General features: G+C 42.5%; 1 protein-coding gene across 1 annotated transcript in view; it reads left to right on the forward strand.

Moving 5' to 3' along the window:
- RPRD1B (regulation of nuclear pre-mRNA domain containing 1B) overlaps positions 1 to 26,494 on the forward strand; it is a 52,609-nt gene that overhangs the window by 9,610 nt on the left and 16,505 nt on the right. The window contains exons 2-4 of the mRNA XM_075845885.1: positions 887 to 1,016; positions 4,736 to 4,872; positions 25,168 to 25,277. Of these exons, the coding sequence (XP_075702000.1) occupies positions 887 to 1,016; positions 4,736 to 4,872; positions 25,168 to 25,277 (377 nt within the window). The remainder of the gene's footprint in view (positions 1 to 886; positions 1,017 to 4,735; positions 4,873 to 25,167; positions 25,278 to 26,494) is intronic.

A 26,494-nucleotide genomic window follows, 5' to 3' on the forward strand; every position in this document is an offset into this window, starting at 1 on the left:
GGAGCACGACCCGCAAATGCGGACGACTGCCATGACGTAATCACTGACCATGATTACGGGCCTTAGGGTAAATTCACACGCGGCAGATTTTGTTGCAGAAATTTTCTACGACTGAAAATCCGTTCCATTCATCCGAATGAAACGTGCAGAAATCCATGTACTCATTGCAGAAACAGCCCCATTCAGATCAATAGAACAGATTATCAGTTGCATAAAATTTCTGCATCAAAATCTGCCGTGTGTGAATCCACCCCTAATCAGTGCTGCAGAAAAAGGGATCAGACCTACCGCATGCAGAGATGTTAGAGTGGACATCCAGAAGATGTCTAATAGTTAGAAGCGCTCCCACCACACAGACCCCTGGTCCTGGGGAGCTGTAATCTGCTTGGTTAGTCCTCTGTTAGACCGTGGCTTTCGTCCAATCCATGGCGCCGCTAGAGCGGCTCACGTACCTTGTTTTTTCCCTGCCAGAGTCGGAACGAGCCAGTTTATTATATTTTACAGTATGTCTTGTGTCTATCGCTCAATTCGTAATGGAAATTTTCCTTTTTTTGTTCCAGAACATCTCTTATTGCATTGGCATCCATGTTGCTTTTCCGCTACAGCACATTCACTACAATAATGCTTTATCCAGAAAATTATTACTGCTGTGCAATGTAGGAAAAAATATATTGCTGGCTCTATAAGCAAATGTATTTCCAAAAGTATCATGTAGGGGGAGCTATTACCGTGTCCTAGAATCCTGAAGAGTATATTGTACTTTATGGAATGTGTATATATATATATATATATATATATATAGTGCTATCAACAGGAGCGGGTGTTTGACTATTTTACATGATTGTGCTTGATCGTTCACTGAGTTTATTAACCCTTCATTTTTCAGCAAAGTCAAGTCGAAAGCTAACGTTCCTCTATTTGGCCAATGATGTCATTCAGAACAGTAAACGCAAGGGACCGGAGTTCACACGTGAATTTGAGAATGTTCTGCTGGAAGCCTTTTCTCATGTGTCCAGGTACAGAGGTGTTGGGTGCTGGAAATTACAATTCTTATTGGGCTAGTGGTCTGATTTTTTTAAAATGTCTTTAACCTTCAGCCTTTTGGATCAAGAGCAATTAAACATGGCTGCTTTCTCCAAGAAACAGTGCCACACCTGTCCACAGGTCAGGTGTGGTAATGCAGCTCATCCCCATTCACTTCATTAAAGCTGAACTGCAATACCAGACACAACCCATGGACATGGGTGGCACTGTTTCTGAAAGAAAACCGCCATCTTTTTCTAATTATTGAAAATATGCTCTGTTTTAAGAGCTTCTTTTTTTAATGTACTGGGAATTGCCTAAGTCGGACTTCCCTAATATTGTTGTTATTGGAATCAGTCAAAATGTACTGCAGACTATATAGTGCTATTGCAGTTGTATCTTGTAGAGATGGCTTGCAAGGCTAAACAAATCACAGGAGCCAGGAAGACAAAGTGCCTATAAACCTGCTCCTGGGGTTTCATAGGTTTTTACATTGATCACTTTTCCTTAGAATCACACATAATTGTGAGATAGTTGGGGGTCCAACCCTCTTTCCCCATGCCACACTGTTCACTTGAATGGGTATGAGTTGCAGTACCAGGCACCACCACAAAATCTTGAATGACACTGTTTTGTGTACTGTAATAAATGGCCCAAGGAGTTTAGGGGGTGATATGGTCCCGTCTTTCTGCTGACCAATGGGATTAACAGTGCTCGAGCCCCCACTGATCACTCACTGATGGCCTATTTTAAGGATAGTTCATCAACTCCTAGAAAACCCCCTAACTGGGTATTCTATTTTAAAGAGGCTCTGTCACCAGATTATCAGTGCCCTGTCTCCTACATAATCTGATCGGCGCTGTAATGTAGATAACAGCAGTGGTTTTTATTTTGAAAAACGATAATTTTTTAGCAAGTTATGAGCTTGTTTAGATTTATGCTAATGAGTTTCTTAAAGACAAACTGGGTGTGTTTTTACTTTTGAAAAAGTGGGTGTTGTGAAGAAGTGTATGACCGTGACCAATCAGCGTCATACACTTCTCATTGTTCCAGCCCAGCAGGACAGTGTGATTGTGCAGTGAAAGAAGCTGGGCTCTAACAATGAGAAGTGTATGACGCTGATTGGTCACTGATTGGTCAGCCTCATACACTTCTCTTTACAACACCCACTTGGTCAAAAGTAAAAACACACCCAGTTGGTCTTTATGAAACTAATTAGCATAAATCTAAAATTGCTCAGAACTTGCTCAAAAATGATAGTGCTTTTTATTTTGAAAAACTATCTCTACATTACAGCGCCAATCAGATTATGTAGGAGATAGGGCACTTATAATCTGGTGACAGAGCCTCTATAAGTATTTGAAAGGCTTATATGGTGGCCCCTGAAAACATCAAATTGACTCCTGGAAAAGGTTAACTAGCTTCTTAAATTTACAATATTTGGTCAATCACGGTTTGCATGGAAGCCGTAACGACCTCTAGAGAAATTCTGATAAAAACACTGTAGCAAAGGATTGCTCTTCAAGCAACTCTCTAGACCAGAGCTTGTACTGTATGCATGGAGTCGGGGGTAGTTTAGCAGAATGTCGCATGACAGTCTTTTTGTATATTAAACACGCAACAAGAAAATTTAGGCCTCATGCACACGACCGTAGTGGTGTGCACGGCCGTTATTTGCGGCTCAGAGGGCCCACAGGCCGCCTGCAATTCGCGGGCCATGCACGTGGCCATGTGTATTTATTTTCAATAAGCCTGGACCGCAAAATACGGCCGTAATAAGACATGTCCGATCTTTTTGCGGACTGGGCTCCCAGGCAATGCACGGACTGTGCCTGGGCCCATAGAAATGAATGGGACTTGCGGGTGAATTGCGGCCGCAAAAACACGTTCGTGTGCATGGGGTCTTACTGTTTATGGTTCTTATTTGAACATTTCAGATTTTTTATTTTTTTTTAAACTAAAAGTAGATCTAGAGAGATCTCAGTTTTCACACTGGCCGCTGAACTCTAATTGGCTCACTCTTCCTCTATTATAAAGCTGGGTACAGCTAAAACAGGATCAGACCATCGATGATAGATGGTGGATCAGTAAGATGGTGCACACCTCTATACCGGTCACAAAGCATGCCCACAACACTCCCCCATAAAAATCAATGAGTCATTTCCTGACTGCCCACGTGGCTACTGTTTAGCAAATCTCTACAACTGCTCGTCGCAGTTCAGAGCAGCACCTCAGGCAAGATGGCCGCCACATAATCCTGTAAAGAAAATATAGAATAAAAATATATCCAATCAAAATATAAAAACATATTTAGTATGTATTTCAATTATTGAAAAAAGTGATACATTTCCTAGAACACATTAAATCCTTTCTATCCATCAAAGCGCCAACAAAAATAAATGCATAAATAAATTTCCCTCCAAATTTCCTTTGAAATGTATTTTGTGCATAACGGACTGACTGATGCATCTCATGTACCAGCCACTATTAAATGGGGAAAAAGTCTGCACTAGACACCCGGCCTCCACCGTACCGTATATCTGTCCGCTCCGTGATATTAAATGAGATTTTTATGCTGGATTATGATGTGGAGATCACACACTTGGAATGGAGTAGAAAGTGCCAGATAATATATTGCCAACAGCATTTGGCAGCTAAAACTTTCCCATAAATCACGAGATCCAGGTTTCGGCAGGCAAGGCTTATATTCAAGGCCATATATCTGCTCGGCCGGAGCGTTCTGCTAGAAGTTAATATATAAGGGAAATAGTGTTAACCCTTTCATTCCATTTCGATATTCAGACAACGCTTGTTTTGTGGCGTTCTTTACACCTATTTTCAAAAGTTAAATGCACGTCCATTCCGCTCTTTTTATAACTTCCCAGCCCATGTTCTGTCATTGATTTACATACCTATATTTTTCTAATTAAAACGATAGACTGAAACCCATGCCCTTTTTTTAATGTTTTTTTCATTTCCTGATTTTTTTATTTTTTTTAATGTTATGTACATGATTATGGGGCTGTGCTGCTGCTCGGAACGGTGGCCGGAACTTTAGAGACTTGCTTTACAGCAGCCACATGGACCTAAGAAACCTGTCCAAAAACAACCTGTTGACTATCCTTTGCTAAAAAGTGATCTTTTCAAAACGGGACATTTCAGCCTATTGTGAGGGTCTGTAAGCCGTGTGAAAACTGAAATTTTTTAGGTTTTCATATAAAAAGTGCCAATCCTGCTTTGAAATTGAGTCATGTCTGGTTGCTAGGGTTACAGTGCCTAACAACCAGAGCCCGAGTTTTCTGGCAGCGTGGCCCTAGCAACTAGTCTGTCTCCCAATCAGTCAGGTCTTTATGTAGATGCAATTCTGTAAAAAAAGATTAATTATATATATATATATATATATATATATATATATATATATATATATATATATATATACTGTAATTAGTACAATTCCTAGCAGGTGGTTTGATGGTAGAGCAGGGCATCATTACTGTGAATAGTACAGGCGCAGTTTACTGTCTGTATTCTCCAACTGGAGTGAGCAGAGAATCTGTCACAATGTGTTAGGTGGTTATCTGATCATGGTCTGTGGCCACCTTTACTCTTTATACATAAACGTGTCTTCCCATGTATTATCGTTTTAGTTGTTTATTTTTTTTTTACTTTACTATTTGTAATATATATGTTTTTTTCCTCCATTATGATGCAGTGAAGCAGACGATGGCTGCCAGAAGCCTTTGGGGCGGCTGCTTACCATCTGGCAGGAGCGCGGCGTCTACACCTCGGACTTCATCAAGCAGATCAGACTGGCGATGGATGGAGATGACAGCCCCAGGGAACCTCCAGGTACACCGCCTCTGAGGGACCCCATGTGACATTGGTCCTCCCTGCTTTGCTTGAGACATGGATGTGAGCGGCACTGCTTTCTAAGGAGCACCTCTTATTAACCCCTCCTCATTCACAGGTGCCCGCATCACATTCCTATTGATATCACATAGTCATTGAAGTGATTTTGTCACCGTTTTGCCTGATACTATTAATATGTATTTGTCCACAAACACTTCTGTAAATACTTTGCGCTATAATTTTGTCTTTTGTTCTCATATCGGCCACCTTGTGAAAGCCTTATATTGGCAGCCGTCTGTCATCTTTGTCTATTTGGTCAATGGCTAGTTCTTTTAGTCTCCTGCTTTGTGACTATATATATATATATATATATATGTGACTCTCACTGGTGACATTTGATATTTTTAGAGTTTAACAAACTTAAATGCGGGGATAGCTTGGGAATTTTGTTTCTTTTTCTCCCATAATCACGTAATACTTGTCTCATTTTGCAGATTGGTTGTTGCTAAATTACATTTCTTACATGTCAGAGAATGACATTGGCGGGGGTTTGTGAGCTACGACTCGCACGCAGCTCCTAACGAAGGGGGTGTTGGCGCTACTTAAAGATTCTCTTCTCGGGAAATCTCATAGAACTCTTAAGGTACTTTTATACCAGCCCATTTTGGCCGGTGCAACGAGCGCCGATCAACGAGAATGCTTGTGGATCGGCTCTCGTTTGCTCCTTCCACAAGTAGCTAGTATGGGGACGAGCGGTCGTTACTCCGATCGCTCGTCCCCATACATTATTATCATGTCGGCAGCGCGTCTCCCTGTTTACACAGAGAGATGTGCTGCCGACAACAATAATATGTTTCACATTTAAAACTAAACGATCAGCAGATGAACGAGCTTTCTATGAACGCTCGTTTGCCCGATAATTGGCCAGTGTAAAAGGACCTTTACTCTGTTGTAACCGGTGTCAGATTTCCAGTTATGTATATCTGCACAGAACACTGATGGTGATCATTATGGACGTTATGTCTGAAATATAAAATGACAGAAATCTAAAATTTGCACCAAAAGGGATTGGTTACTCTATAGCATAGTTTCTTGGTACGTTCCCTTGGTGGTGAGCGACACAGTTCTAGAGGTCATGCTTTTTTTCACCTACTGTTCTTCTTACCTTTTCCACTGTTGCTGGTTGCCTATTTAGTGGGAGACACTTTTGCTACCTGACTTTGTTATGGGGGCACTGGTGCAGGTTTTTAGGGGCATTGCTTAGTCTGTAAGAGGGCAATGGGATTTTCTCTATTATGGAGGCAATTTGGCACCTGAAAAAATAGACATATGCCTAGGCGTGCACTGTGCACCGTGCACCATATAGTTATTCCCCCCACAAAAAAACCCAAAATAAAATAAACCGGATAAGCACTCACTCCTCGCAACATCTCTTAACCCCTTGACGCATTATCACGTACATGTATGTGATAAGTGTCATAGGGAAGCATGGAGGGCGCTCACGGGCTGAGTGCCCTCCATACCCTGCGTATGTCAGCTGTGTTTTACAGCCTAGACTAACGGCTATTTAACCCCACAAATGCTGCGGTCAATTGTGACCGCAGCCTCTAAAGCATTGAAAAGGGTGGGGCGGCCCCCTCTGACAGCTCGTTGGCACCCGCACACCGCGATGGGTGTGAAGCGGTGGTTGTCATGGCAGCCCTGGGGCCTAATGAAGGCCTCCAGGTCTGCCTTTTGTCTGCCTCTGTTAAGCTGTATCTCTGTCACAAATTACGGTATACTGCAATACATTAGTATTGCAGAAAATTGTACCAGCGATCTAATGATTGCTGGTTCAAGTCCCCCAGGGGGACACAAAAAAGGTGTAAAAAAAAAAAAGTTTCATAAAGTTATTCGTAGTGAAAAAAAAATATATTAAATGTTCAAAAAACCCCCTTCTCCCATTTTTCCTCTGAAGTAATGTAAAAAAGAAACAAAATTTTAGTATCGCTGCGTCCGTAAAAGTCTAATCTATTACAATATACCGTCATTTAACAGTGAACGCAGTAAAAAACAAAAAATGTAAAATTCCAAAATCACTGTTCTTTGATCAACTTAGCTTGCAAAAAAAAAATTAATACAAACTGATGAAAAAGTTGTACGTACCAATAAAAACAACAGCTTGTCCTGCAAAAAATAAGTCTTCAAAATAAAAACGTTCTGGCTCTGAATTTGGTGAAATATTTTTTTTTTTTTTCAAGTAATAATATATAAAAATCCTGTATAAATTTGTTATCACCGTAATCGTATTGAGCCGCAGAATCAACTTAAGTTGTCGTTTTTACCGCATGGTGAAAGCCTTAAAAATGAAAGCGAAAAAAAGAATGTGGGAATCGCAGTGTTTCCCAATTTCAGCCCGCAAATAATTTTTTTCCAGTATTGCAGTACATTATATGGGACTTTAAATGGCACCATTAGAAACTATAACTCCTCCCGCAAACAATAAGCCCTCACACCGCTCTATTGACGGAAAAATAAAAAGTTATGGCTCTTGGAACGCGGGGAGTGAAAAACAAAACCGGAAAAATGTCTGGGAGTTGTGCTGCCGACAACTATATTATTTATTGTTGAATAAACTATACAACCTCGCGTTTGCTCGTTCATCGGCTGAACGTTGCCTTGTTTACACAGGGCAATGATCTGGAACGAGCGTTCATGTTTCAACGCACAACAGACGAACGAGAACCACGCTCGTCTGAATGAGCCCTAAAAGGGCCTGTAGAGTTGCCACAGGAGTTGTTGAAGTGAGTCTCACAAGGACAAGTTCTTCTTATCGTTGGCGTTTTTTACATTGTAGGAAAATTCTTGGCAGACATTCAGTGTGTTTGTTAAAGATATGCCGAGCCCACCAATAGTGAGAAGCACATTCTTCCGTTGGCTTTTCTGATACAACATTGTCCTCTAAGAATGTGTAGGATTTTATGGGAATAGGAATACTGACTAACGGGAATCTTCTGACCAGCGAAGGGCTGCGGTTTCAGTAAACGTCGTCATATTTTTTGTAAGTCCAGGTGTTTTGCCTCACTATAATGAAGGTTTTAGGGTGTTTGCTTAGATCAGCAATGTTCCCTCTTGGCTGGAGATTGTGAAATTGCTGAGTGCAATCTTTACTCGGGAAGTTTGTGTTGGGAAGTTGAAGCAGAATATATATACACCACAAATTAAAAAAAAATTAAAGGAATTTATTTTTTCTTGTTAATTTAGTTTTTTTTTCTAGAATTCACAGCTGTTCAGAACTATGTAAGGTCAGCTCCTGCTAGTTGGACTGATCACAAAGCTACGGAAAGAGATCCCAGTTTGACCAAATAAAATGGAAGGCCAGGATGCCCTTAGCAACAGTGACGCATTAGGTCAAGTCGCCTGTGGGTTTAGTTTTTCCTATTTAATCATAAATGGTCTCCCTCCCCCTCTATATGGTGGGAGTTGGTACTTACCTTTTTGAGTTCACTTGAAGGTCAGCTGTGTTAGTCACGAGCAGGTTCTGGAATGTGTTGGAAACATCTGGAAGGATGTCGTGGATCCAGCTGATTGGCCAGCGGTGTTTTGGCGGGAATCTTCAGTCTCTATTTATTCCAGTGCTGGAACATCCGCTGGGCCTTGTGGAAGAAGAAGCTTTGAACATCGCCCGTCCTCCCTGAAGTCGCGGTATTCCTTAGTGGGGATTGTCGCCCAATAAAATATGGGTGGACCAGGTCTTTGATGGTTCAGTTTAAATTTGGATTCCTAGGCTTGAGTCTTTAGGACTAAGCCTTGTTACGGTCATTGGTTTTTATTAATTAATTATTTAGGGATTTATTTATTGAAATTTTAATATGTATGGTCACCCCTTAATAAATACTGCAGCCTTATTTATCCAAATAGTATTGTTTTGTGTCATTTTATTATTCATATCACAATGGCGTCTGATCCCATGAAAGCTTCTTGGCACTTTGGTTGGGCAGCAGTTCTGTTTTCGTGGTGTACTGGTTGTGCAGTTGAACGTTGTCATCTTTTTGGTTTTCCTTCAGTAGTGTTTCCCATAATGACCAACTATTTTTAGTCGTTGGTTGTGGTGCTGGGGGTTCTTTTGAGATTGCACGTGTTGTGATAAATGTCCATTTGTCCTATACTGATTATATTTGTGCGTGTGGCCAACACGAATATCTTGGCCTGTTTGCATCCACATAGGTGAAACAGGTGGTTGCCTTTGTGTCTTAAGCAACCTACAGTTACAGCTCTGAGGCCTTGTTAAAGAAGGTTCTCCACCTCACATTTGTACCTTGTAAGCCACTGACCATTTTCCTTTTGGCTCTTTGAAGTCCGTGTGAAAAGACGCCCATTGAAGAGGTGTTCAGCGGTGGTAGGGGGTCAATAGCAGATATTGGTATATTGACTCCGCTCCTCGTTGCCAGCATTAGATATCCCTAGGAATCGTGTTATGTTAGCCGCTCATGCTCATTGTCATCCGTCATACTGGTTTCTGGCTGTCCTTTAGCCCTTTGGTGGGTTGTAGGTGAAGTGGCTCATTAGGATGATACAACAAGCACAGGAGGAAGTGGGTGACAACGCCAAAGGGCTTTACTCTAGTGTGACTGATACCTAGAGCCAGGTTTTGTGTTTATTTTTGTATTTTAGGGCTCCATGGGGCAACTAAAAGGAGGCAAATGGTGACCGGAATATACACTCATGCAGACAATTGGCACTAGCCCAGGCCACCGCTACTCTGTACTGTAACTTTAAAGCGCTCATCAGCCTCTTCTACAGCGACGCCAAAAGACGTTACTGAAGTGTCTCGACAGTGAATAGACATCACCTCCTGCCAGGACGGGATGTCTATTCAAATCCCGAAACTTCGGTAACGTTTGTGTGGGACTTACAGCACAGAACATCAAGATCACGCTGTGCTGTCATTTACAGCGTGATCTCGCGAGATTACGCTTGCTGTGCTGTAAGTCCCACACAAACGTTACCGAAGTGTCGGGATTGTGAATAGACATCCCGTCCTGGCTGGAGGTGATGTCTATTTACTGTCAAGACACTTCAGTAACGTCTTTTCGCGTCGCTGTAGAAGAGGCTGCTGAGCGCTCCTTTTACAGCTCCTGATATTAGAGAAGCCTCCTGAATACAGCTGGAATTGGAAAACATTCCAACCCCAGCTGTTTAACTCTTTTATCGCCGTGGCCGTAACTGTGGCATGATCAAAGGGAACTCGCCTCTTTTATCGTGTCACTGGTAACCCAGTGACGTGATTAAATACCAGGCAATCGAAAAATAGACAGGTAGGCAGCATTTAAAAAAACCAGACCGCTTTAATCACCCGTGCAACGTTTCAGTACAACAGTACCTTTCTCAAGCATGCTTGAGAAAGGTACTGTTGTACTGAAACGTTGCACGGGTGATTGAAGCTGTCTGTTTTTTGGAAGTGCTGCCTACCTGTCTATTTTTCGATTGCCCAGTATTGAGGTCCGTGGACCTGGTCCTATTGAGGCGTGCACCCACTTGTGGTCTGGTGCTGTGGAATTTTTCTTGTTTGCGTGATCGAATACAAGGGAATCCCTCTGCCTAGAGAGGACCCCAGGGCTGTCTGTTCAGTTTGCCTGCTGTTAGGGCACACTATGTGCTGCCCTAACAGAAGCCTGTGTCAAAGTGACACCGTGTAATGTATTAGCTTACAGGAGTATGCTAATACATCACAAGTAAAAAATAAAGTTGTAAGTAAAGTTCTCCCTTAATGGGATTAAAAAAGAAAAAGTAACAAAAAAAAGTAAATAAATAAAAAAAGTCCCAAAAAAGTGTCATTGTTTTACATAAAATATATTTTATTGCTCTTCAAAACAAAAAACCTTCACATATTCGGTAGCTACACGACCATAATAACCTGAAAAATTAGACGGGTTATTTAGTGTGAAACGTTAACGAGATAAAAAATGAACAAGAAAAACTATGCCGAGAATCGCTTTTTTTTTTCTCTATTCACGCTGTAAAAATATTTTTTTTTTTCTACCCCCAAACTGCAAAAAATAAAAAATACTATTTCTGCTGCATAAAACAAGGCCACATACAGCTGCGTCAATGAAAAAATAAAAAAGTTATGGCTGCTGAAATGCAGATAGGCAAAAACAAAAAAATTAAGCTGGTCATTAAGGCCTTTTCGGGCCCGGTCATTAAGGGGTTAATAACCGTTTATTTTGTGCCTTCTCACTCTCCAGCTTCCTGATCATCTTTCAGAAGTCCGCCACCTCCTCGAGAAGCCAACCCATTTATTGGCGTTGTTCCTTTGTGCATCTTAGCTGACATAAACCGTTCTATAAATTCCTCTGTATGCATAAACTATTTGTAATCCTAGCATTGTGTTCTCCTCCATCCCTGACATGCTGATTCCAAACACATGCCTTCAGTGATTTTATTTATAAGAGGTCAGACAGACGCAGAGTATGGTCGCCTCCGGGGCGTTTGGAGGGAGTATTACAAATGTGATCCTGTTGTTGTGCTTTTTGATGCAAACTGAAGGATATTGAGGCAAGCATATATTAAAACGCGTGGGTCTTTGGAGAACGAGCGTCTTGCATTAAGTAGAAAGCTTTGTATTTTCTTCAGGAGTGATGGCCACGTTTTAACTAATGGCATAGAAATATCACTGTAGTTGTAAAAACACCTCACATTCCTACAAATTTTACAAATAAAACCCAAATATTTATGGAATACTATGTGTAACGGTTTATAAAACTGGGTTGTATGTTCGTTTTATATATCATATAAAATTAAGAGCATTGAAGGGGTTCTCCTAGAATCGACAATTATCACCTATTGACAGGATAGGTGATATTTGTCTGATCGCTGAGACCCCCACCGATCTCAAGAACGAGGGTCCTATCCCCTAGATCCTCCTCACTGCAACCTAACCTACCTAAACCTGATGTCTTCATCTCAGTGAGTGGTACTACCATAAGGCTACATGCACATGAGCGTGACAGATAAACGCGCGTAAAAAACGTGCCTTAAATCTGTCCTTTTGCGTTATGAATCCGTGTGCTCTGCGTGTGACGTGTTTTTCACACACTCGCAAACACTTTTTTTTAAATGTAATTGATGCGTAAAACACAGACAGCACACGCATGTGCATCCATGTGCTTTCCGTGGTTTTCACGTACTCATTGACTTCTATGGGCGACTAGTTGCGTGTAAACGCACCAATAGAGGACATGCAGTGATTTTCACGTAACGGACACTCTCTGCGTGAAAACTGACACATGTGTGAATAGCCCCGTTGAAATCAATGGGGCCGTGTGCTGTGCATTTCAACGCACAGCACACGGACGAGATTCACGCTAGTGTAAATGAGCCATAACTCCTAGGTGTGTCTGGGGTTATTTTTGACTCAGATCTTTCCCTTACTCCTCACATTCAATCACTTCACGCTCCTGTCACTTTTACTTCAAAAACATTTCCAGAATCCACCGTTTTCTTAGGGTATGTTCACACGGCGGGGGTCCGTAACGGCTGAAATTACGGGGATGTTTCAGCCTGAAAACATCCCCGTAATTTCAGCCGTACCGGCATGTGCAGGCGCTTGAACGCCGCGTCAATTACGGCCGTAATTAGCGCTGCTATTCATTGGAGTCAATGAATAGCGGCTCCAATTACGGCCAAAGAAGTGACAGGTCACTTCTTCTACGCGGGCGTCTATTTACGCGCCGTCATTTGACAGCGGCGCGTAAATATACGCCTCGTGTGAACAGACAAACGTCTGCCCATTGCTTTCAATGGGCAGATGTTTGTCAGCGCTATTGAGGCGCTATTTTCGGGCGTAATTCGGGGCAAAAACGCCCGATTTACGTCCGTAAATAGGCCGTGTGAACATACCCTTACAGAGGAAACAGCCAAAACTCTAATTGTTGCTCTGATTCACTCTCGTCTTGACTACTGTAACTCAATATTAGTCGGTTTTCCCCTCACCAAACTCTCCCCTCTCCAATCTCTCCCAATGCAGCAGCCAGGCTCATCTTTCTGACCAACCACTACACCAACGACTCTAATCTGTGCCAGTCACTGCACTGGTTGCCCACGCCATTCAAAATGAAATTCAAACTTATTACTCTCACCACAGTGCTGCACCTCCTTACATCTCCTCCCTCATCTCTGTCTACCACCCTACCCGTGCTCTACGTTCTGCCAATGACCTTACATTAGCATCCTTCATAATCCGAACCTCCCACTCCCATCTCCAAGATTTTTCTCGTGCTGCACCCGTCCTCTGGAATGCGCTACCCCAGACAATCAGATCAGTTCCCAACATCCACCGTTTTAAACGTGCCCTGAAAACACATCTTTTTAGACCTGCCTATAACATTCCCTAATCTGACTCCTTTCCCTTCCCTTTTACATTAGTCATGAGAACTTGACCCCCTCATTCCGCAGTATCCCCCACACTCCTTGCACCCTAATGCATTTCATGTCCGTCATACACAGACACTGGCTGGTGACGGCTCATGCAGCTTTATGTGTACTACCCCATATGTATAAAAGATGGCTGGACCATTGTATTGAACAAGCATTTTTTACATTTTGTGTCACCCCTATTTCCTCATAGATTGTAAGCTCTTGCGAGCAGGGTCCTCCCCTTGTTTGAATTGTAAATTAACTTTGTCACGATGTAATGTCTGATATTGTCTGTTCAGGTTCCCACTAAATTGTAAAGTGCTGCGTAAAAAAGTGCTACATAAAAAAGATTATTATATTGTGCACCCACTGCCTCATTCAATGTCTATGGGACTGATGGAAACAGCTGAGCGCTGTACTCTGCTGTGACGTCATTCTGTAGACTGTGAATGGAGAGGCAACGCATATGCTCAACCGCCGCTCCATTCGATGTCGTCCTCCCAGTGGTTGAGCAATGACGAGGAACAGGGGGTTCGGACCCCTGTTCTCATGATTGATGGTGGTCCCAGCAATGGGGCCCCCTGCCATCAGACAATTCTCACCTATACGGTGGATAGGTGATTTACCCTTTAAGTCTAGGACCGATATGTACAAGGCATGTCCCAAGGAGATGTGGCAGGTGGAATCATAATGTATAATCCACAATTTTATGTCCTCTATTATCTCTTAGTGCTTGGCATAGATCCAGCGGATGGGAAGAAATAAGGTCTTGATATAATAGCACAAGTATCATGTAAACAAGAGCTACATCGAAATGTACACCGTTCAGACGTAACATTAAAAAACAATTGTGCTTCCAAAACCGCTTTGACAGTTGAGGCCTGGACTCCACAAGTCACACAAGGGGTCCTGTGGTATCTGGAACCAAGATGCTAGCGGCAGATCCCTTAAGTCTTGTAAGTTGTGAGGTGGGGTCTCCATGGATCAGACCAAGTCAACACTTTGATCTCTTATATTCCTCAAACCATTCCTGAACAGTTTTTGCAGTGTGGCTGTGCGCATTGTACTGCTGAAAGAGGCCACTGCCCTTAGGGAATACTTATGCCATGAAGGGGTGTACTTGGTCTGCAACAATGTTTATGTATGTGTCAAAGTAACATCCACGTTAATGCCAGGATGTTTTTCCAGCAGAGCATCACACTGCCTCCTCTGGCTTGCCTTCTTCCGTGATTTATGGTCTAGTTTCAATACTCATGTGCCAATTGTAGGCACTTTTGGCGGTGGACAGGGGTCCGCATGGGCACTCTGATGGTTCTGTGGCTACCCAGCTCCAAATGCAGCAATCTACGATGCACTGTGTGTTCTGAACACCTCTTCTTGATAGCCTGTAACTTTTTATTATCGGTTTATGCTGCAGTAGTTCTTCTGTGGGATCGGACCAGATGGGCTAGCCTACGTTCACCATGTGCATCAATGAGCCTGGGGCACCCCTGACCCTGTTGCTAGTTTGTCCCTACATTGACCATTTTTTGTTAGGAACTAACCACTGCATACCTTGAACTCCCTAAATGACCTGCCATTTTTGAGAAGCCTTTACTCAGTTGTCTATCACAATTTGGCCGTTTTTGACCTCTGAACGAGGTTATTTTGGCCTTAATGATCAATTATTCTTGTTTTTTCATCGTTGCGTTAATTTTTTTTCGTCTGGCTTGTTTTTTGTAGGAAAAGTTGTATTTTTATTGACTCCGTTTTTGGGTATATATAATATATTGATTAGCTTTTTTTTTGGGTGGGGGAGGATTGATAAAAACAGCTATTCCGGCATTGTTTTTTGGAAACCCATCTGCAGCCTCTCTCCTCTGTCAAACCACTTAAATGCAGCAGTCACCATTGGCTGTGGCATTTATGGGACTACACTGCCTGGACCGGAGGTTCCTCCAATCCCAGTCACAGCTGTGCGCCTGCGGTGATTGCATGGACACAGCTTCTATGACGTACATGTGCGTGATGATGCGGGAAGGGGTTAAAGTTGCTCAGATCCTTACATTTTCCCATTTTTCTTGCTTCCAACACATCAACTTCAAGAACTGACTAATCACTTTCTGCATAATATATCCCAACCCCCAGAAAGGTGCCGTTGTACCATTTTACTGCTATGGCTATACGGTGTATGTTGCCTGTAGGATATGCAGTATGCTGCTGTACTAGCGTGATAACCTTCTAATTGCTTTGCTTGTCCCATAATCCCATAGGGCATTGATGCAGCGCTACAGTGTCGCATTGTGTCACAGCCAAATTTCCATCTCCTCTTTTTGAGTCATTTTGTCAGTTGAAATGATCTATATAGTATATGTAATAAGGTTTTCCAACAAAATGAGAAAAATGGGATTGAAAATATAGGGAGTTCTAAACTAGGTCGCATTGACTGTTGCCAAGAAATATTTAGATTTTTAGTTCTAACCCATAGCTTGAAGCAGACCACAGATGTAGAGAATATATGATGATTCATTTAACTATTAAAGGTCTACTTACCAAAAAGTTATGAGAGGCAGAGCTGGTCCTTAAACACACGTCATTGTGCATTTTACCGTAAACCTGACGCTCCATAAGCACAGTGTATAAAAAGGCAGTAACAGTGACCAATGATGTGGTCACCGGGATGCCAGTGCTTAAGGATGTATAGTATGGAGGAAAAAAATTATTGGGGATCTCCTTTAAGACCTACAGTTTTCTGCAATAAGCCTTATTAGATTCTTCTGGTAAATTAGGAACCACAAAGAGTTATCCGCCCCCCCCCCCCCTCCCATCTTTCTCATAGTGTGGGGGAGCCGCCTGACCAGTATATTTATTTCTGGTATCTGAATGTACTTTGGAGGAATGTTCTATCATGTCTAAATTTAGCAGCTTGTCACTACCCCCGCTCACTCCCCTGCATGTCCGGCTAGGAATACAGCTGTTTGGACAAGTGGTCTGGCATGAGTGATGTTCCCAATCCACCATATGCTAAGTTCAAATACAGTGACAAATTGACATGGCGCTTACGGGTTCAGTTCTCGCTGATGAGCTGTAAATTCCTATTTGTATTGATCTATGCAAAGTTCCTGGCGCACCGACTCACTACACTGCGAACCTTATAGATGTTTCAGGGAAATAGTGCCCTTCTTGTCCATACCAACCAATCGCAATTCTCTTTTAGGGCCAGTTCACACAGAGTTTTTTTGATGCGGAAACCGCGTCTGAATACGGCCGAAAATGCCTCTCATTGATTTCAATGGGAGGCAGAGACGTTTTTTTTCCCGCAAGCGGAAAAACCGGCTCGCGGAAGAAAGAAGGGACATGCCCTATCTTTGGGCGTTTACGCCTCTGACCAAATCGGCGTGCAGGCAGAGGAAAATCTGCAGATTTTCCTCCTGCAAAAAACTCTGTGTGAACCCAGCCTTAATTTTTCCAGCGTAATGGTATGGAAGCTGAACTGTGTTTGCTATGGGCAACATGGTCACTATATGGCAATCAATTTTAAGAACCCGGATAACCCCTTTTTAAACCTAGTTGTTGGCGTGAATAAGGCACACCACATGTTATAGACCATACACTAGTTCTACTTAATAACTCGTATGTAGTGTGTAGCGATTTTTAGCTTCACTTACCCACTAATACTTCTATTTTTTACATGATTGTGTGTTTTTCACTTTATTAACCCATAGTACACTTTACCTTTCTTAATAAAGTTTGCTGTTTTTACTTTTTTTTTCCCATAATCCGTGACGTGCAAAGGTTGAACTGTACAGAAATCAGAACCGAAAATGTCAACAAAATCTCTTGGTAGTGCAGCCTAAGTCTTTGCTCACAGCTGCGTTAGGGCTCAGTTTCGTGACTGACACAAACGGAAACCATAGGTTTCGATCACCATTGATTTTAGTGGTGACTGATCCGGTGCCAATGGTTTCCGTTTGTCTCCGTTGTGCAAGGGTTCCGTCATTTTTCCGGCATCAATAGATCGGTGGACTACGGTATTGCTTCCGTCAAAACGACGGAACCTTTTCACAACTGAGACAAACGGAAACCATTGGCACCGCATCCATGATCCACCGAAATCAATAGTGATTAAAACGGAAACCGCTTCTGTTTCTGACAGAAAACTCAGATGGAACATCAGAACGGGACCCTAACGCAGATGTGAATGAAGCCTTAGGCTTTCGGCCTGTAACGTCAAACGTTACATTTCTTTGTAGACATCCCTTAAGTAGATTCATTTGAGAATATAGGTTGGCAGGTCGTTTTCCCTTACAAAGGCTTTAGTTTAATTTTTTACTTTAAGATTCGAATTCACATTCTCTGAGGAAGCACACATTATACGTTCTTTAAACTTCACGGATCTCCCACCTACCTCCTCCTTTCCTTCATTACCACTAGCATTTCCCGCTGAGTTGAAAAGAAAACTGATTAAAAAGCATTTTTGAATTAAGGTGCCTGAATGGCACACAGGTAATTTTCTATATTCAACCCAAAACAGAAAATGGTCATTCACGGTGAGGCGTCCACTTTAATCGCTCGCTTCCATTTTTTGAAAATGGGCAGGCTGCTATTGTATCCGTTCCGAAATCCCTATTCAGATCTGATCTGCACTTTAAGGAAAGACGTTCATGTCCTCAGATTTACACCGGCATCGGCTTAATCTCTTGCAGCAGGCTTCTGTCAGGTTGTACCCACAGGACAAAAAAAATAAATGCGTTCACCGCCACAGTGTGTATAAAGGCAGTGACTCGGGGGTTAGTCACACATTCTGTTCCCTGCAGTTATTTTATAGCTTGTATAATTAGCAGCTTCATCGTTCAGGTAGGCCCCGGTGATGGAGAGCGCGCAGCGTCTTCCTGCTGTTATATATATCTAAAGGACGCACAGCTCTGGGATGCTTTTAGCAGCTGATCTTGCGCTGTCCCATAATGACGGGTGCAGAATGACTGCTGGGGAGATTAATGGGGGCTCCCCCTCTTTATTCCTGCAAATGAGCTTAAAGATGCACAGGGAAATTAGCGTCTCAGAATCCATTTCTTCTAGGAATATCTTCATATTAGGAAGCATTTCACTTGGCTCTCCAGGGACAGGTTAATGTGGATTTAATCTCCTCTACAACCCGGGCCTCTGCCCATGATATCATTCTGCTGACTGATTTTTTTAATTATACTTTTGTATTGGGAAATTATCATTTTTAATAAAGGCAATATAAAGATGGATGGGTAATTTAATATTCAGAATTGTGGAAAAATACAATGGAGATAATAAAATTGGATTGTTTCCACAGATCACTGTAATATAGCAGCATTTATATGTATAAAACGCACATTAATAATCTATGATATGTGATCAATAAAAATCATAAAGCTATGATATATAAATCAAATAGATCAAGTAAATGGATAGTTACAATACATACATACATACATACATACATACAGGTCCTTCTCAATTAATTAGAATATCATCAAAAATTTTATTTCAGTAATTCAATTCAAAAAGTGAAACTCATATATTATATAGATTGTTTACACACAGTAATCTATTTCCAGCATTTTTTTTCTTTTAATGTTGAAGATTATGGCTAACAGTTAATGAAAACCCAAAATTTAGTCTCCGAAAATTTGAATATTGGGTAAAAGTTCAAGATTGTCGTCTCATGGTGTCACACTCTAATCGGCTAATCAACACAAAACACATGCAAAGGTTTCCTAAGCCTTTAACAGTCTGGTTCAGTAGGCTACACAATCATGGGGAAGGCTGCTGACTTGACAGTTGTCCAGAAGACAGTCATTGACACCCTCCACAAGGAGGGTAAGTCACAAAAGGACATTGCTAAAGAAGCTGGCTGATCACAGAGTGCTGTATCCAAGTATATTAATGGAAAGTTGAGAGGAAGGAAAAAAAGTGTGGTACAAAAAGGTGCACAAGCAACAGGGATAACCGCAGCCTTGACAGGATTGTCAAGAAAAGCCCTTTCAACAATCTGGGGGAGATTCACAAGGAGTGGACTGCGGCTGGAGTCAGTGCTTCAAGAGCCACCACACACAGACGTATCTAGGACATGGGCTACAACTGTCGCATTCCTTGTGTCAAGCCACTCATGACCCAGAGACCACATCCGAAGCGTCTTACCTGGGCTAAGGAGAAAACTGACTGGTCTGTTGCTCAGTGGTCCAAAGTCCTGTTTTCAGATGAAAGTAAATTTTGCATTTCATTGGGAAATCTCGGTCCCAGAGTCTGGAGGAAGAGTGGCGAGGCATCAATCCAAGTTGCTTGCGGACCAGTGTGAAGTTTCCAAAGTCAGTGATGATTTGGTGAGCCATGTCATCTGTTGGTGTTGGTCCACTGTGTTATATCAAGTCCAGAGTCAATGCAGCCGTCTAGCAGGAAATTTTCGAGCACTTCATGCTTCCCTCTGCTGACAAGCTTTATGGAGATGCTGATTTCATATTCCAACAAGACTTGGCACCTGCCCACACTGACAAAAGTACCAATACCTGGTGTAATAACCACAGTATCACTGCTTGATTGGCCAGCAAACTCGCTTGACCTAAACCCCGTAGATAATCTATGGGGTATTGTCAAGAGGAAGATCTGCTGAAGGCCGCTATCAAAGCAACCTGGGCTTCCATAACACCTCAGCAGTGCCACAGGCTGATCACCTCCATGCCACGCCGCAATGATGCAGTAATTCATGCAAAAGGAGCCCCGACCAAGTATTGAGTGCAAATACTGTACATACAGTTGGCCAACATTTCGGTATTAAGAATTCTTTTGAAATTGGGCTTATATAATAGTCTAATTTTCTGAGAGACTAAATTTTGGGTTTTCATTAACTGTTAACATAATCATCAACATTAAATACAAAAATGCTGGAAATAGATCACTGTGTGTGTGTGTGTGTGTGTGTGTGTGTGTGTGTGTGTGTGTGTGTGTGTGTGTGTGTGTGTAAGTAATGAATCTATATAATAAGAGTTTCACTTTTTGAACTGAATTACTGAAATTAACTTTGATATTCTAATTCCTTGAGAAGGACTGGTCATACGTAGGTATGTACGTATAGTCGAGTCACATTATTATGGTCAGCAGCTAATATCCAAAGTAACCGCCGTGTGCAGCATGGACAGGAGCTAGACTGGCTGGGAGTCACTTGATAAGTTGCTGGTAGGTTGTATCGGGTATCTGGAGCCATGCTGACTGCAGTCCATCCCACATTTAGTGGAGGGTAAGTCGTAGAGGATCCATAGAGAATAAGACGATCAAGGTGGTCCCACAGATGTTCTATTGGATTCACGTCTGGTGAATTAGGGGGCCAGGGAAGTACTTGGAAGTCTTGGTCATGCTCTTCAACCCACTGTCGGACATTTCTAACCGTGTGACGCGTCTCATCTGCGCCAGGGAAGACAAACCGCATGTATGGGTGGACATGATCTGCAACGATGGATTCTTACCCAAATCTGTTCAGAGTGCCTTCCACATGGATGACTGGGCCCAGAGAATGGCATGAAAAAATTCCCCAGACTATAACGCTGCCACCACCAGCATATGTTCTTCCAGCAATGGTTGCAGGGTGTTTCTTCTCTGATGTTTCTCGCGTCACACGTCAACGTCCATCCGTTCGATGAAGCAGAAAACATGACTCGTCAGAGAAGGCAACCCTTTGCCAATCATTAGTGGTCCGATTTCGATACTGCCGTGCAAATTGAAGCGTTTTTTTTTCCGATGCTCCTTTGTTAGAATAGGAGCAGTGACCACCTGTCTGCTTTGGAGCCCCATACGCAGTAGGGTTTGCTGAACTGTTTTAGACACACGTCTGGTAGGCCCCTGGTTGATTTTCATGGTGAGCTGCTCCACTGTAGCGTGTCGTCACCTCTCACAGCGGGATGTGGTGCTCTGCAGTTTCCACGTCCGTTATTCCCAATGGTGCCATTTGTCCACTCACGATACACTTTCACCATAGCAGCACGCGAACAGTTCACAAACTTCGCTGTTTGAGAAATACTGCCACCCTTGGCCCAAAAGCCAATATTCATCCCTTTTTGCAACGGCGATGGTCTGGGAGGCATATCCTAGGAGGGTTGCACAAACCTATACATAATAGCCAACGGTACTATGACCACTGTTCGGTTCTGGAATTAAATGCTCAGAGCTATTGCGTTTACGTTCCCCAGACCTGAATCGATGTCCGGGGAATTTTATAACCTATGGGACATTATAAATCAGTGCATCCGACACTGCCAAGTAGTACCACAGACTGTTCACAAGGCTCACAGATGCCTTGATCCAGGTCTGGGAGTAGACCCCCTCCCCCCCTCCCAGGACACCATCTGTTGTCTCATCATAAGCATGCCCAGATGTTGTCAAGAATGCATGCAGGCCCGTGGGGGCGATACACACTACTGAATCTTATGTTCATTGAGATTCAATTTAAGTGATCCCTTTAGTCAGGGGTGGGGAACGTCCGGCCCGCGAGATCATTTGGTCCAGCCTGACCTCACTCTTAACTGCCACGTCATTCGCTTCTTGACTCTGTCCGCCCTACTCACTCGCATTTAGGAGCAGGAGAAGGGCAGATGGAGCCAAGTATGGCGGCGGCGGTCTGAGTGAGGTAATTGCGTGCCGACCCAAGAGTGAACCAGTCCGGTCACGTGAGGTCAGATGACTGGACTGGTCCACTCCAGTCACAGCACACCCAAACATCAGTCTGAGCGCCGCTGCCGCCGTGTCTTTCTCTCCTTGGCTCCATCCGCCCACCCTACTCACTCGAAGTGAGGTCAGATGACACAAATGTTTTTTATTTTCATCAAGGGCATTTATGATATATCCACAGGATATGTCATAAATGTCAGATGCGGGTCTCACCTCTGGGTCCCAGATCTATCTCTAGAACGGGGCCCCCAAAATCCCATTTTACCTTTTTGTGGTAAAATGGCGCTAAAGCTTGCGATTTCCCACCATGAAGAAGAAAACCGTGTAACTTGTTGAGCTACGCTGTTTCCGTAAGTCCCATAGAATTGAATAGTAATTATGGAAACCGCGTAACTCTCATGCTACACTGCTTCCGTAACTGGCACTCCCCACTATGGTAGTTACGGAAACAGCGCAGCTCCGCAAGCTGCGCTGGTTTCTTCTTCATGGTCGGAAATCAGCCGGAACACACAGAGGTAGAATGGAGCTTAGGGGGCCCCGTTCTAGACATAGATGCGGGTCCCAGAGGTGGGACCCGCACCTATTTGACATTTATGACCTATCCTGTGGATAGCTCATAAATTTCCATGATGGGAAAACCCCTTTAAGTCAGAACCACTTACTGCTGAGAGTTCTTTTCAAAACTTACCAAAGTGCCGACTGCGCTCCAGACTGACCGCAGTAGCAACATCATCAATACCGGCTAACATCACGCGCCTCACCAAAGAGAAGCCGTTCCAGCCATCACATTAGAGGTGAATTAATTAAATGTTTGACCAAATATAGCAGGGTAATTTTTGAGTTGATAATTTTGTACGGCCCTCGAATGATGTTATAAATATACAAATGGCTCTTGGCAGAAAAAAGAGCCGCTACAGATGTGTATGGCACTGTGTTGGTAAATATTGAAGAGGCCGTGATATTCGTCACCGCAGACCGCGTCAGTCAGCTGATTAGTGGGAATTCCCACTAGTCAAACCCCCGCGATCTTATATTGATGACCTTTCCTATATAAATTCCGGAGAACCCCTTTTAATCCGGCATCCAAGAATCCTGAGAGAGTCTGATAATCTGACATTTGTTCCCACCATAGATCTGCAATAAAATGTGACATTTCGCAAGGCTAGAAACAGAAGACTGAGCAGAGGGAACGTATTATGAGATAATGTTGAATATGTATTTGCATACTTTGTATTAATAGCTTGTTTTAAATTTTCTTGTGAACAAGGGCGTTTTATATGCTTTTCTATAAATGTCCAGTAATCCAAAATATCAGATAATCCGGCACCTATCTAGTCCCATTTATGCTGTATTAAAGGAACTTTTAGGTTTGCCCATAGCAACCAATCGGATGCCAGTTTTACTTTCTGAGCCACATATATAAAAGTAAACAACATGGACTCCGGTAGCTATGGGTATAAGGGTGCTCCCATTTTTTGATATGTGACTGGCTCCGTGTTTGGACTCTGCCTTTTGAATGTGTGAGACGTGCCAGACTATTCAGCAGTCTCCATGGCTAATGTCAATGTTACTGGTGTGAAAGTAATGACTGGTAATTATTCATTTGTATTTTCATGGGGAAATGTCAACATTGTGTTGGTGTGAAAATAATGAGCAATTCTGATTTAGCTGCACGTCTAGGGGAAGATTCACACTGAGACAAAACAGATGGAATGGGTTTATTGGATGCTGCTCACACTTACTAATAAATCACGTCCCATTCCTCAAATCGGGGACCGCAAAAGTGTCAGACGATTAAATGTTGGACGGCCATAGAAAAGTGTGAAAATGTAGATAACCTATAGAGCGCATGCCCAAAATTAAATTCCAACATAAACTAAGCTACTATTTATCTTATTTTTTATTTTATGCGAGGAGGTTTATAAAAGGTGATCTCCGTTGGCTTGTAGTTCTTTGTCAGAAAGTCCTTTCTTTCATGAACCTTCTGCCATCCATACACGTAAGATAATGACCGACTGTAATCCGTCTGATCAATCGCCTGTGGAAACTAAGCAACCAAAACCTCTCCTCTACCATAAATAGAATGCAATTTCTATCCAATACGGAAGTTTATTATCATTTTGCTTTAAGCAAATCCCCTTCTTGCCGGGAGACGAATGTGGGGGACTTCACAGATGAGAAATGGTCCCTGGCTTTAGCTTCCCAAATTACAGCGAGTGTATCTCGCCGATTATATTTTTTTGCATAGGGCCTACATGACGACTAGCAGGCTCAGCAAATTTCAGCCAGGTTTCCCCAGACATGTGCCCAAAGTGTAGGCAGAACTCTGGCTTCTACTTTTACTTATTGTGGTCCTGTCCTGTTCTCAGGGGGCTCGGAGAGCAAATCCGCAAGTTTCTTCATGACGCGATGGGTGTCACGGTCCCGGATGACCCCAAGGTTTGTCTCTTATGTATAGCTATAGATACAGAGTCTTTTCCTTCTGTGGCTGATCAAATTTTTCTCTCTGAGACGCTATATCGTGCTTCAAAATTGGTTGCTAAATTCTGGACGGCTTCCACTCCCCCTGATGTCAGTGACTGAATACGCTCCATTACTGCTTCTTTGCCTTTTGAAAAAGTGGGTATTTAAACATGAAAATAATGAAGTTACCATATCACTAGATGTGGGACAAATGACTATACTCACCCCCCACCCCCGTACCATTTTCTCTCTTGCTACCCCTCATTTGATGATTCTCCGTTCCTCCCGTGTCCTCTTGACTATATGGTCCTTTAGTGACGCCCAACTTTCCTTGTGGTGGATCCTTCTCTTTAGATGACTAGACCCCTTACGTAGGGTTTACTCCTACTTTTAGGTGGAATTCACGACTATTTTACTCTTTGTGTTTAATGCTCTACACAACTGTTCATTTTATGGATTGTGTGTTATGGTTGTAACGTGTGTGTCTTGCTCCCAGTTGACGGACAGTGATGTGGCAATCATCCATGTGGCATTCTTCCCCGAAGCATTCTGTTCTATAATAATTATGGCTTCAAACATATATAGGATATATAAAATTATATTATGTGAATATTTCTTAGAAACGTGTCCTTGTTGTGTGTTGCGACATCTCATTTTTGGCTGATATGAACTATATAAATACACACACATTTTATATATATATATATATATATATATATATATATATATATATAAAATCTGACACTGTCCTCATTTTATTTTTCATAGTGGCTGAAGAGAAGGTGTCATTGAAACGCAGTTTTCAGCAGATCCAAGAGGAGGAAGATGATTATCCCGGAAGCTACTCCCCGAGGGACCCTTCTACTGGTCCTCTACTGGTATGTACTCCTATATCTGCCACATCCCTGTCGAGAATTTAAAAAAAAAAAAGTTTGGGCTCATTAACCCCATTTGCTCCTACATATTGCAGTCTGCTCTGTCAGCATAGACATTCGTATATCTGCCAAGTGTTTCTTCTATGCCGCTGCTCTGGCCGTACAAGGACAATTTTCACCTCTGCCCTAAATAGGAGAACAAAGTCTCAGTCTAGTTAATTCATTATAAATAAATGAAAAACAGGCTGTGATGACTTAAGGTCAGTGTGCTAAATTTCATCCTGACTGTAAGGCTGTGTTCAGTCTTTGCATTTTAATGCAGTTTTTTTTGTGTTTTTTTTGGTTTTTTTTGTTGCTAAAAGTATAAATATATTTAGTTACATAACTCAGTATACTTCTCTCTTCTTTTTTAAATTCATTACCACTTTGGCTGTTAAAGAAAAAAAGTTCAAGCAAAAACTGCACCAATATGCAGTGTGAACACAGTTTAAAGGAAAACTCTGGTCAAAACTGACCGCTACATTATCCCTAGTGCAGGCCCTGAGAGGATGCTGTCTAAAACAGGGCTTCAAAAACAACAAACCGAGAATCCCAGAGTCAATAATTCTCCCCACCCCTCCGCGGGCTCTGCACTAGCATTTTTTATTTTCTTTCTACGCTAGTTTCAGGTGTAAAAGAGTCACAAAAGGGCACAAGACTTTTGCCCCTTTTACGCCACTTTTGTGGAAAGGGGTGTGGTGCCACCATGGGCAAACAAATTTATTATAATTTACGCCAATGAAGTAAATTATAGTGGAAATCAAGCAGGCATAGATTTTACTCTGTGGGGCATAGCAAGGTAGAGGCCTGTGTCGGGCTTTGTCCCCATCCCCCCAATCAAACTACATTACTTAAGACAGTTCAATTGAATAATACAAATTTCTCTATAAAAATGCTCACCGCTGCTCTTCTCCCCTCAGGCTCATACAAGGGCCTGATGCCGGGCAGCGGCCGGGAGTTGTATGTGATGCAGCACTGATGATGATGAGTGCTGGGTCGCATATAAGGCCAAGACGCTGCTTGGCATCAGGATGATGTATTATCCGCAGCATGCTGAGGGAGCCTGAAGGGACACCAGTCTTCGTAAATTTGCCCCATAGTGTATCAGTTTTGCCCAGATCTTTTCCTTAATGGCAGCCAAAGCACCAGATACTATAGGACGTCTGTTTTCCTGCATTGTT

This window comes from Rhinoderma darwinii, chromosome 13 (genome assembly GCF_050947455.1).
Source record: "Rhinoderma darwinii isolate aRhiDar2 chromosome 13, aRhiDar2.hap1, whole genome shotgun sequence".
NCBI classification, from domain to species: Eukaryota; Metazoa; Chordata; class Amphibia; order Anura; family Rhinodermatidae; genus Rhinoderma; species Rhinoderma darwinii.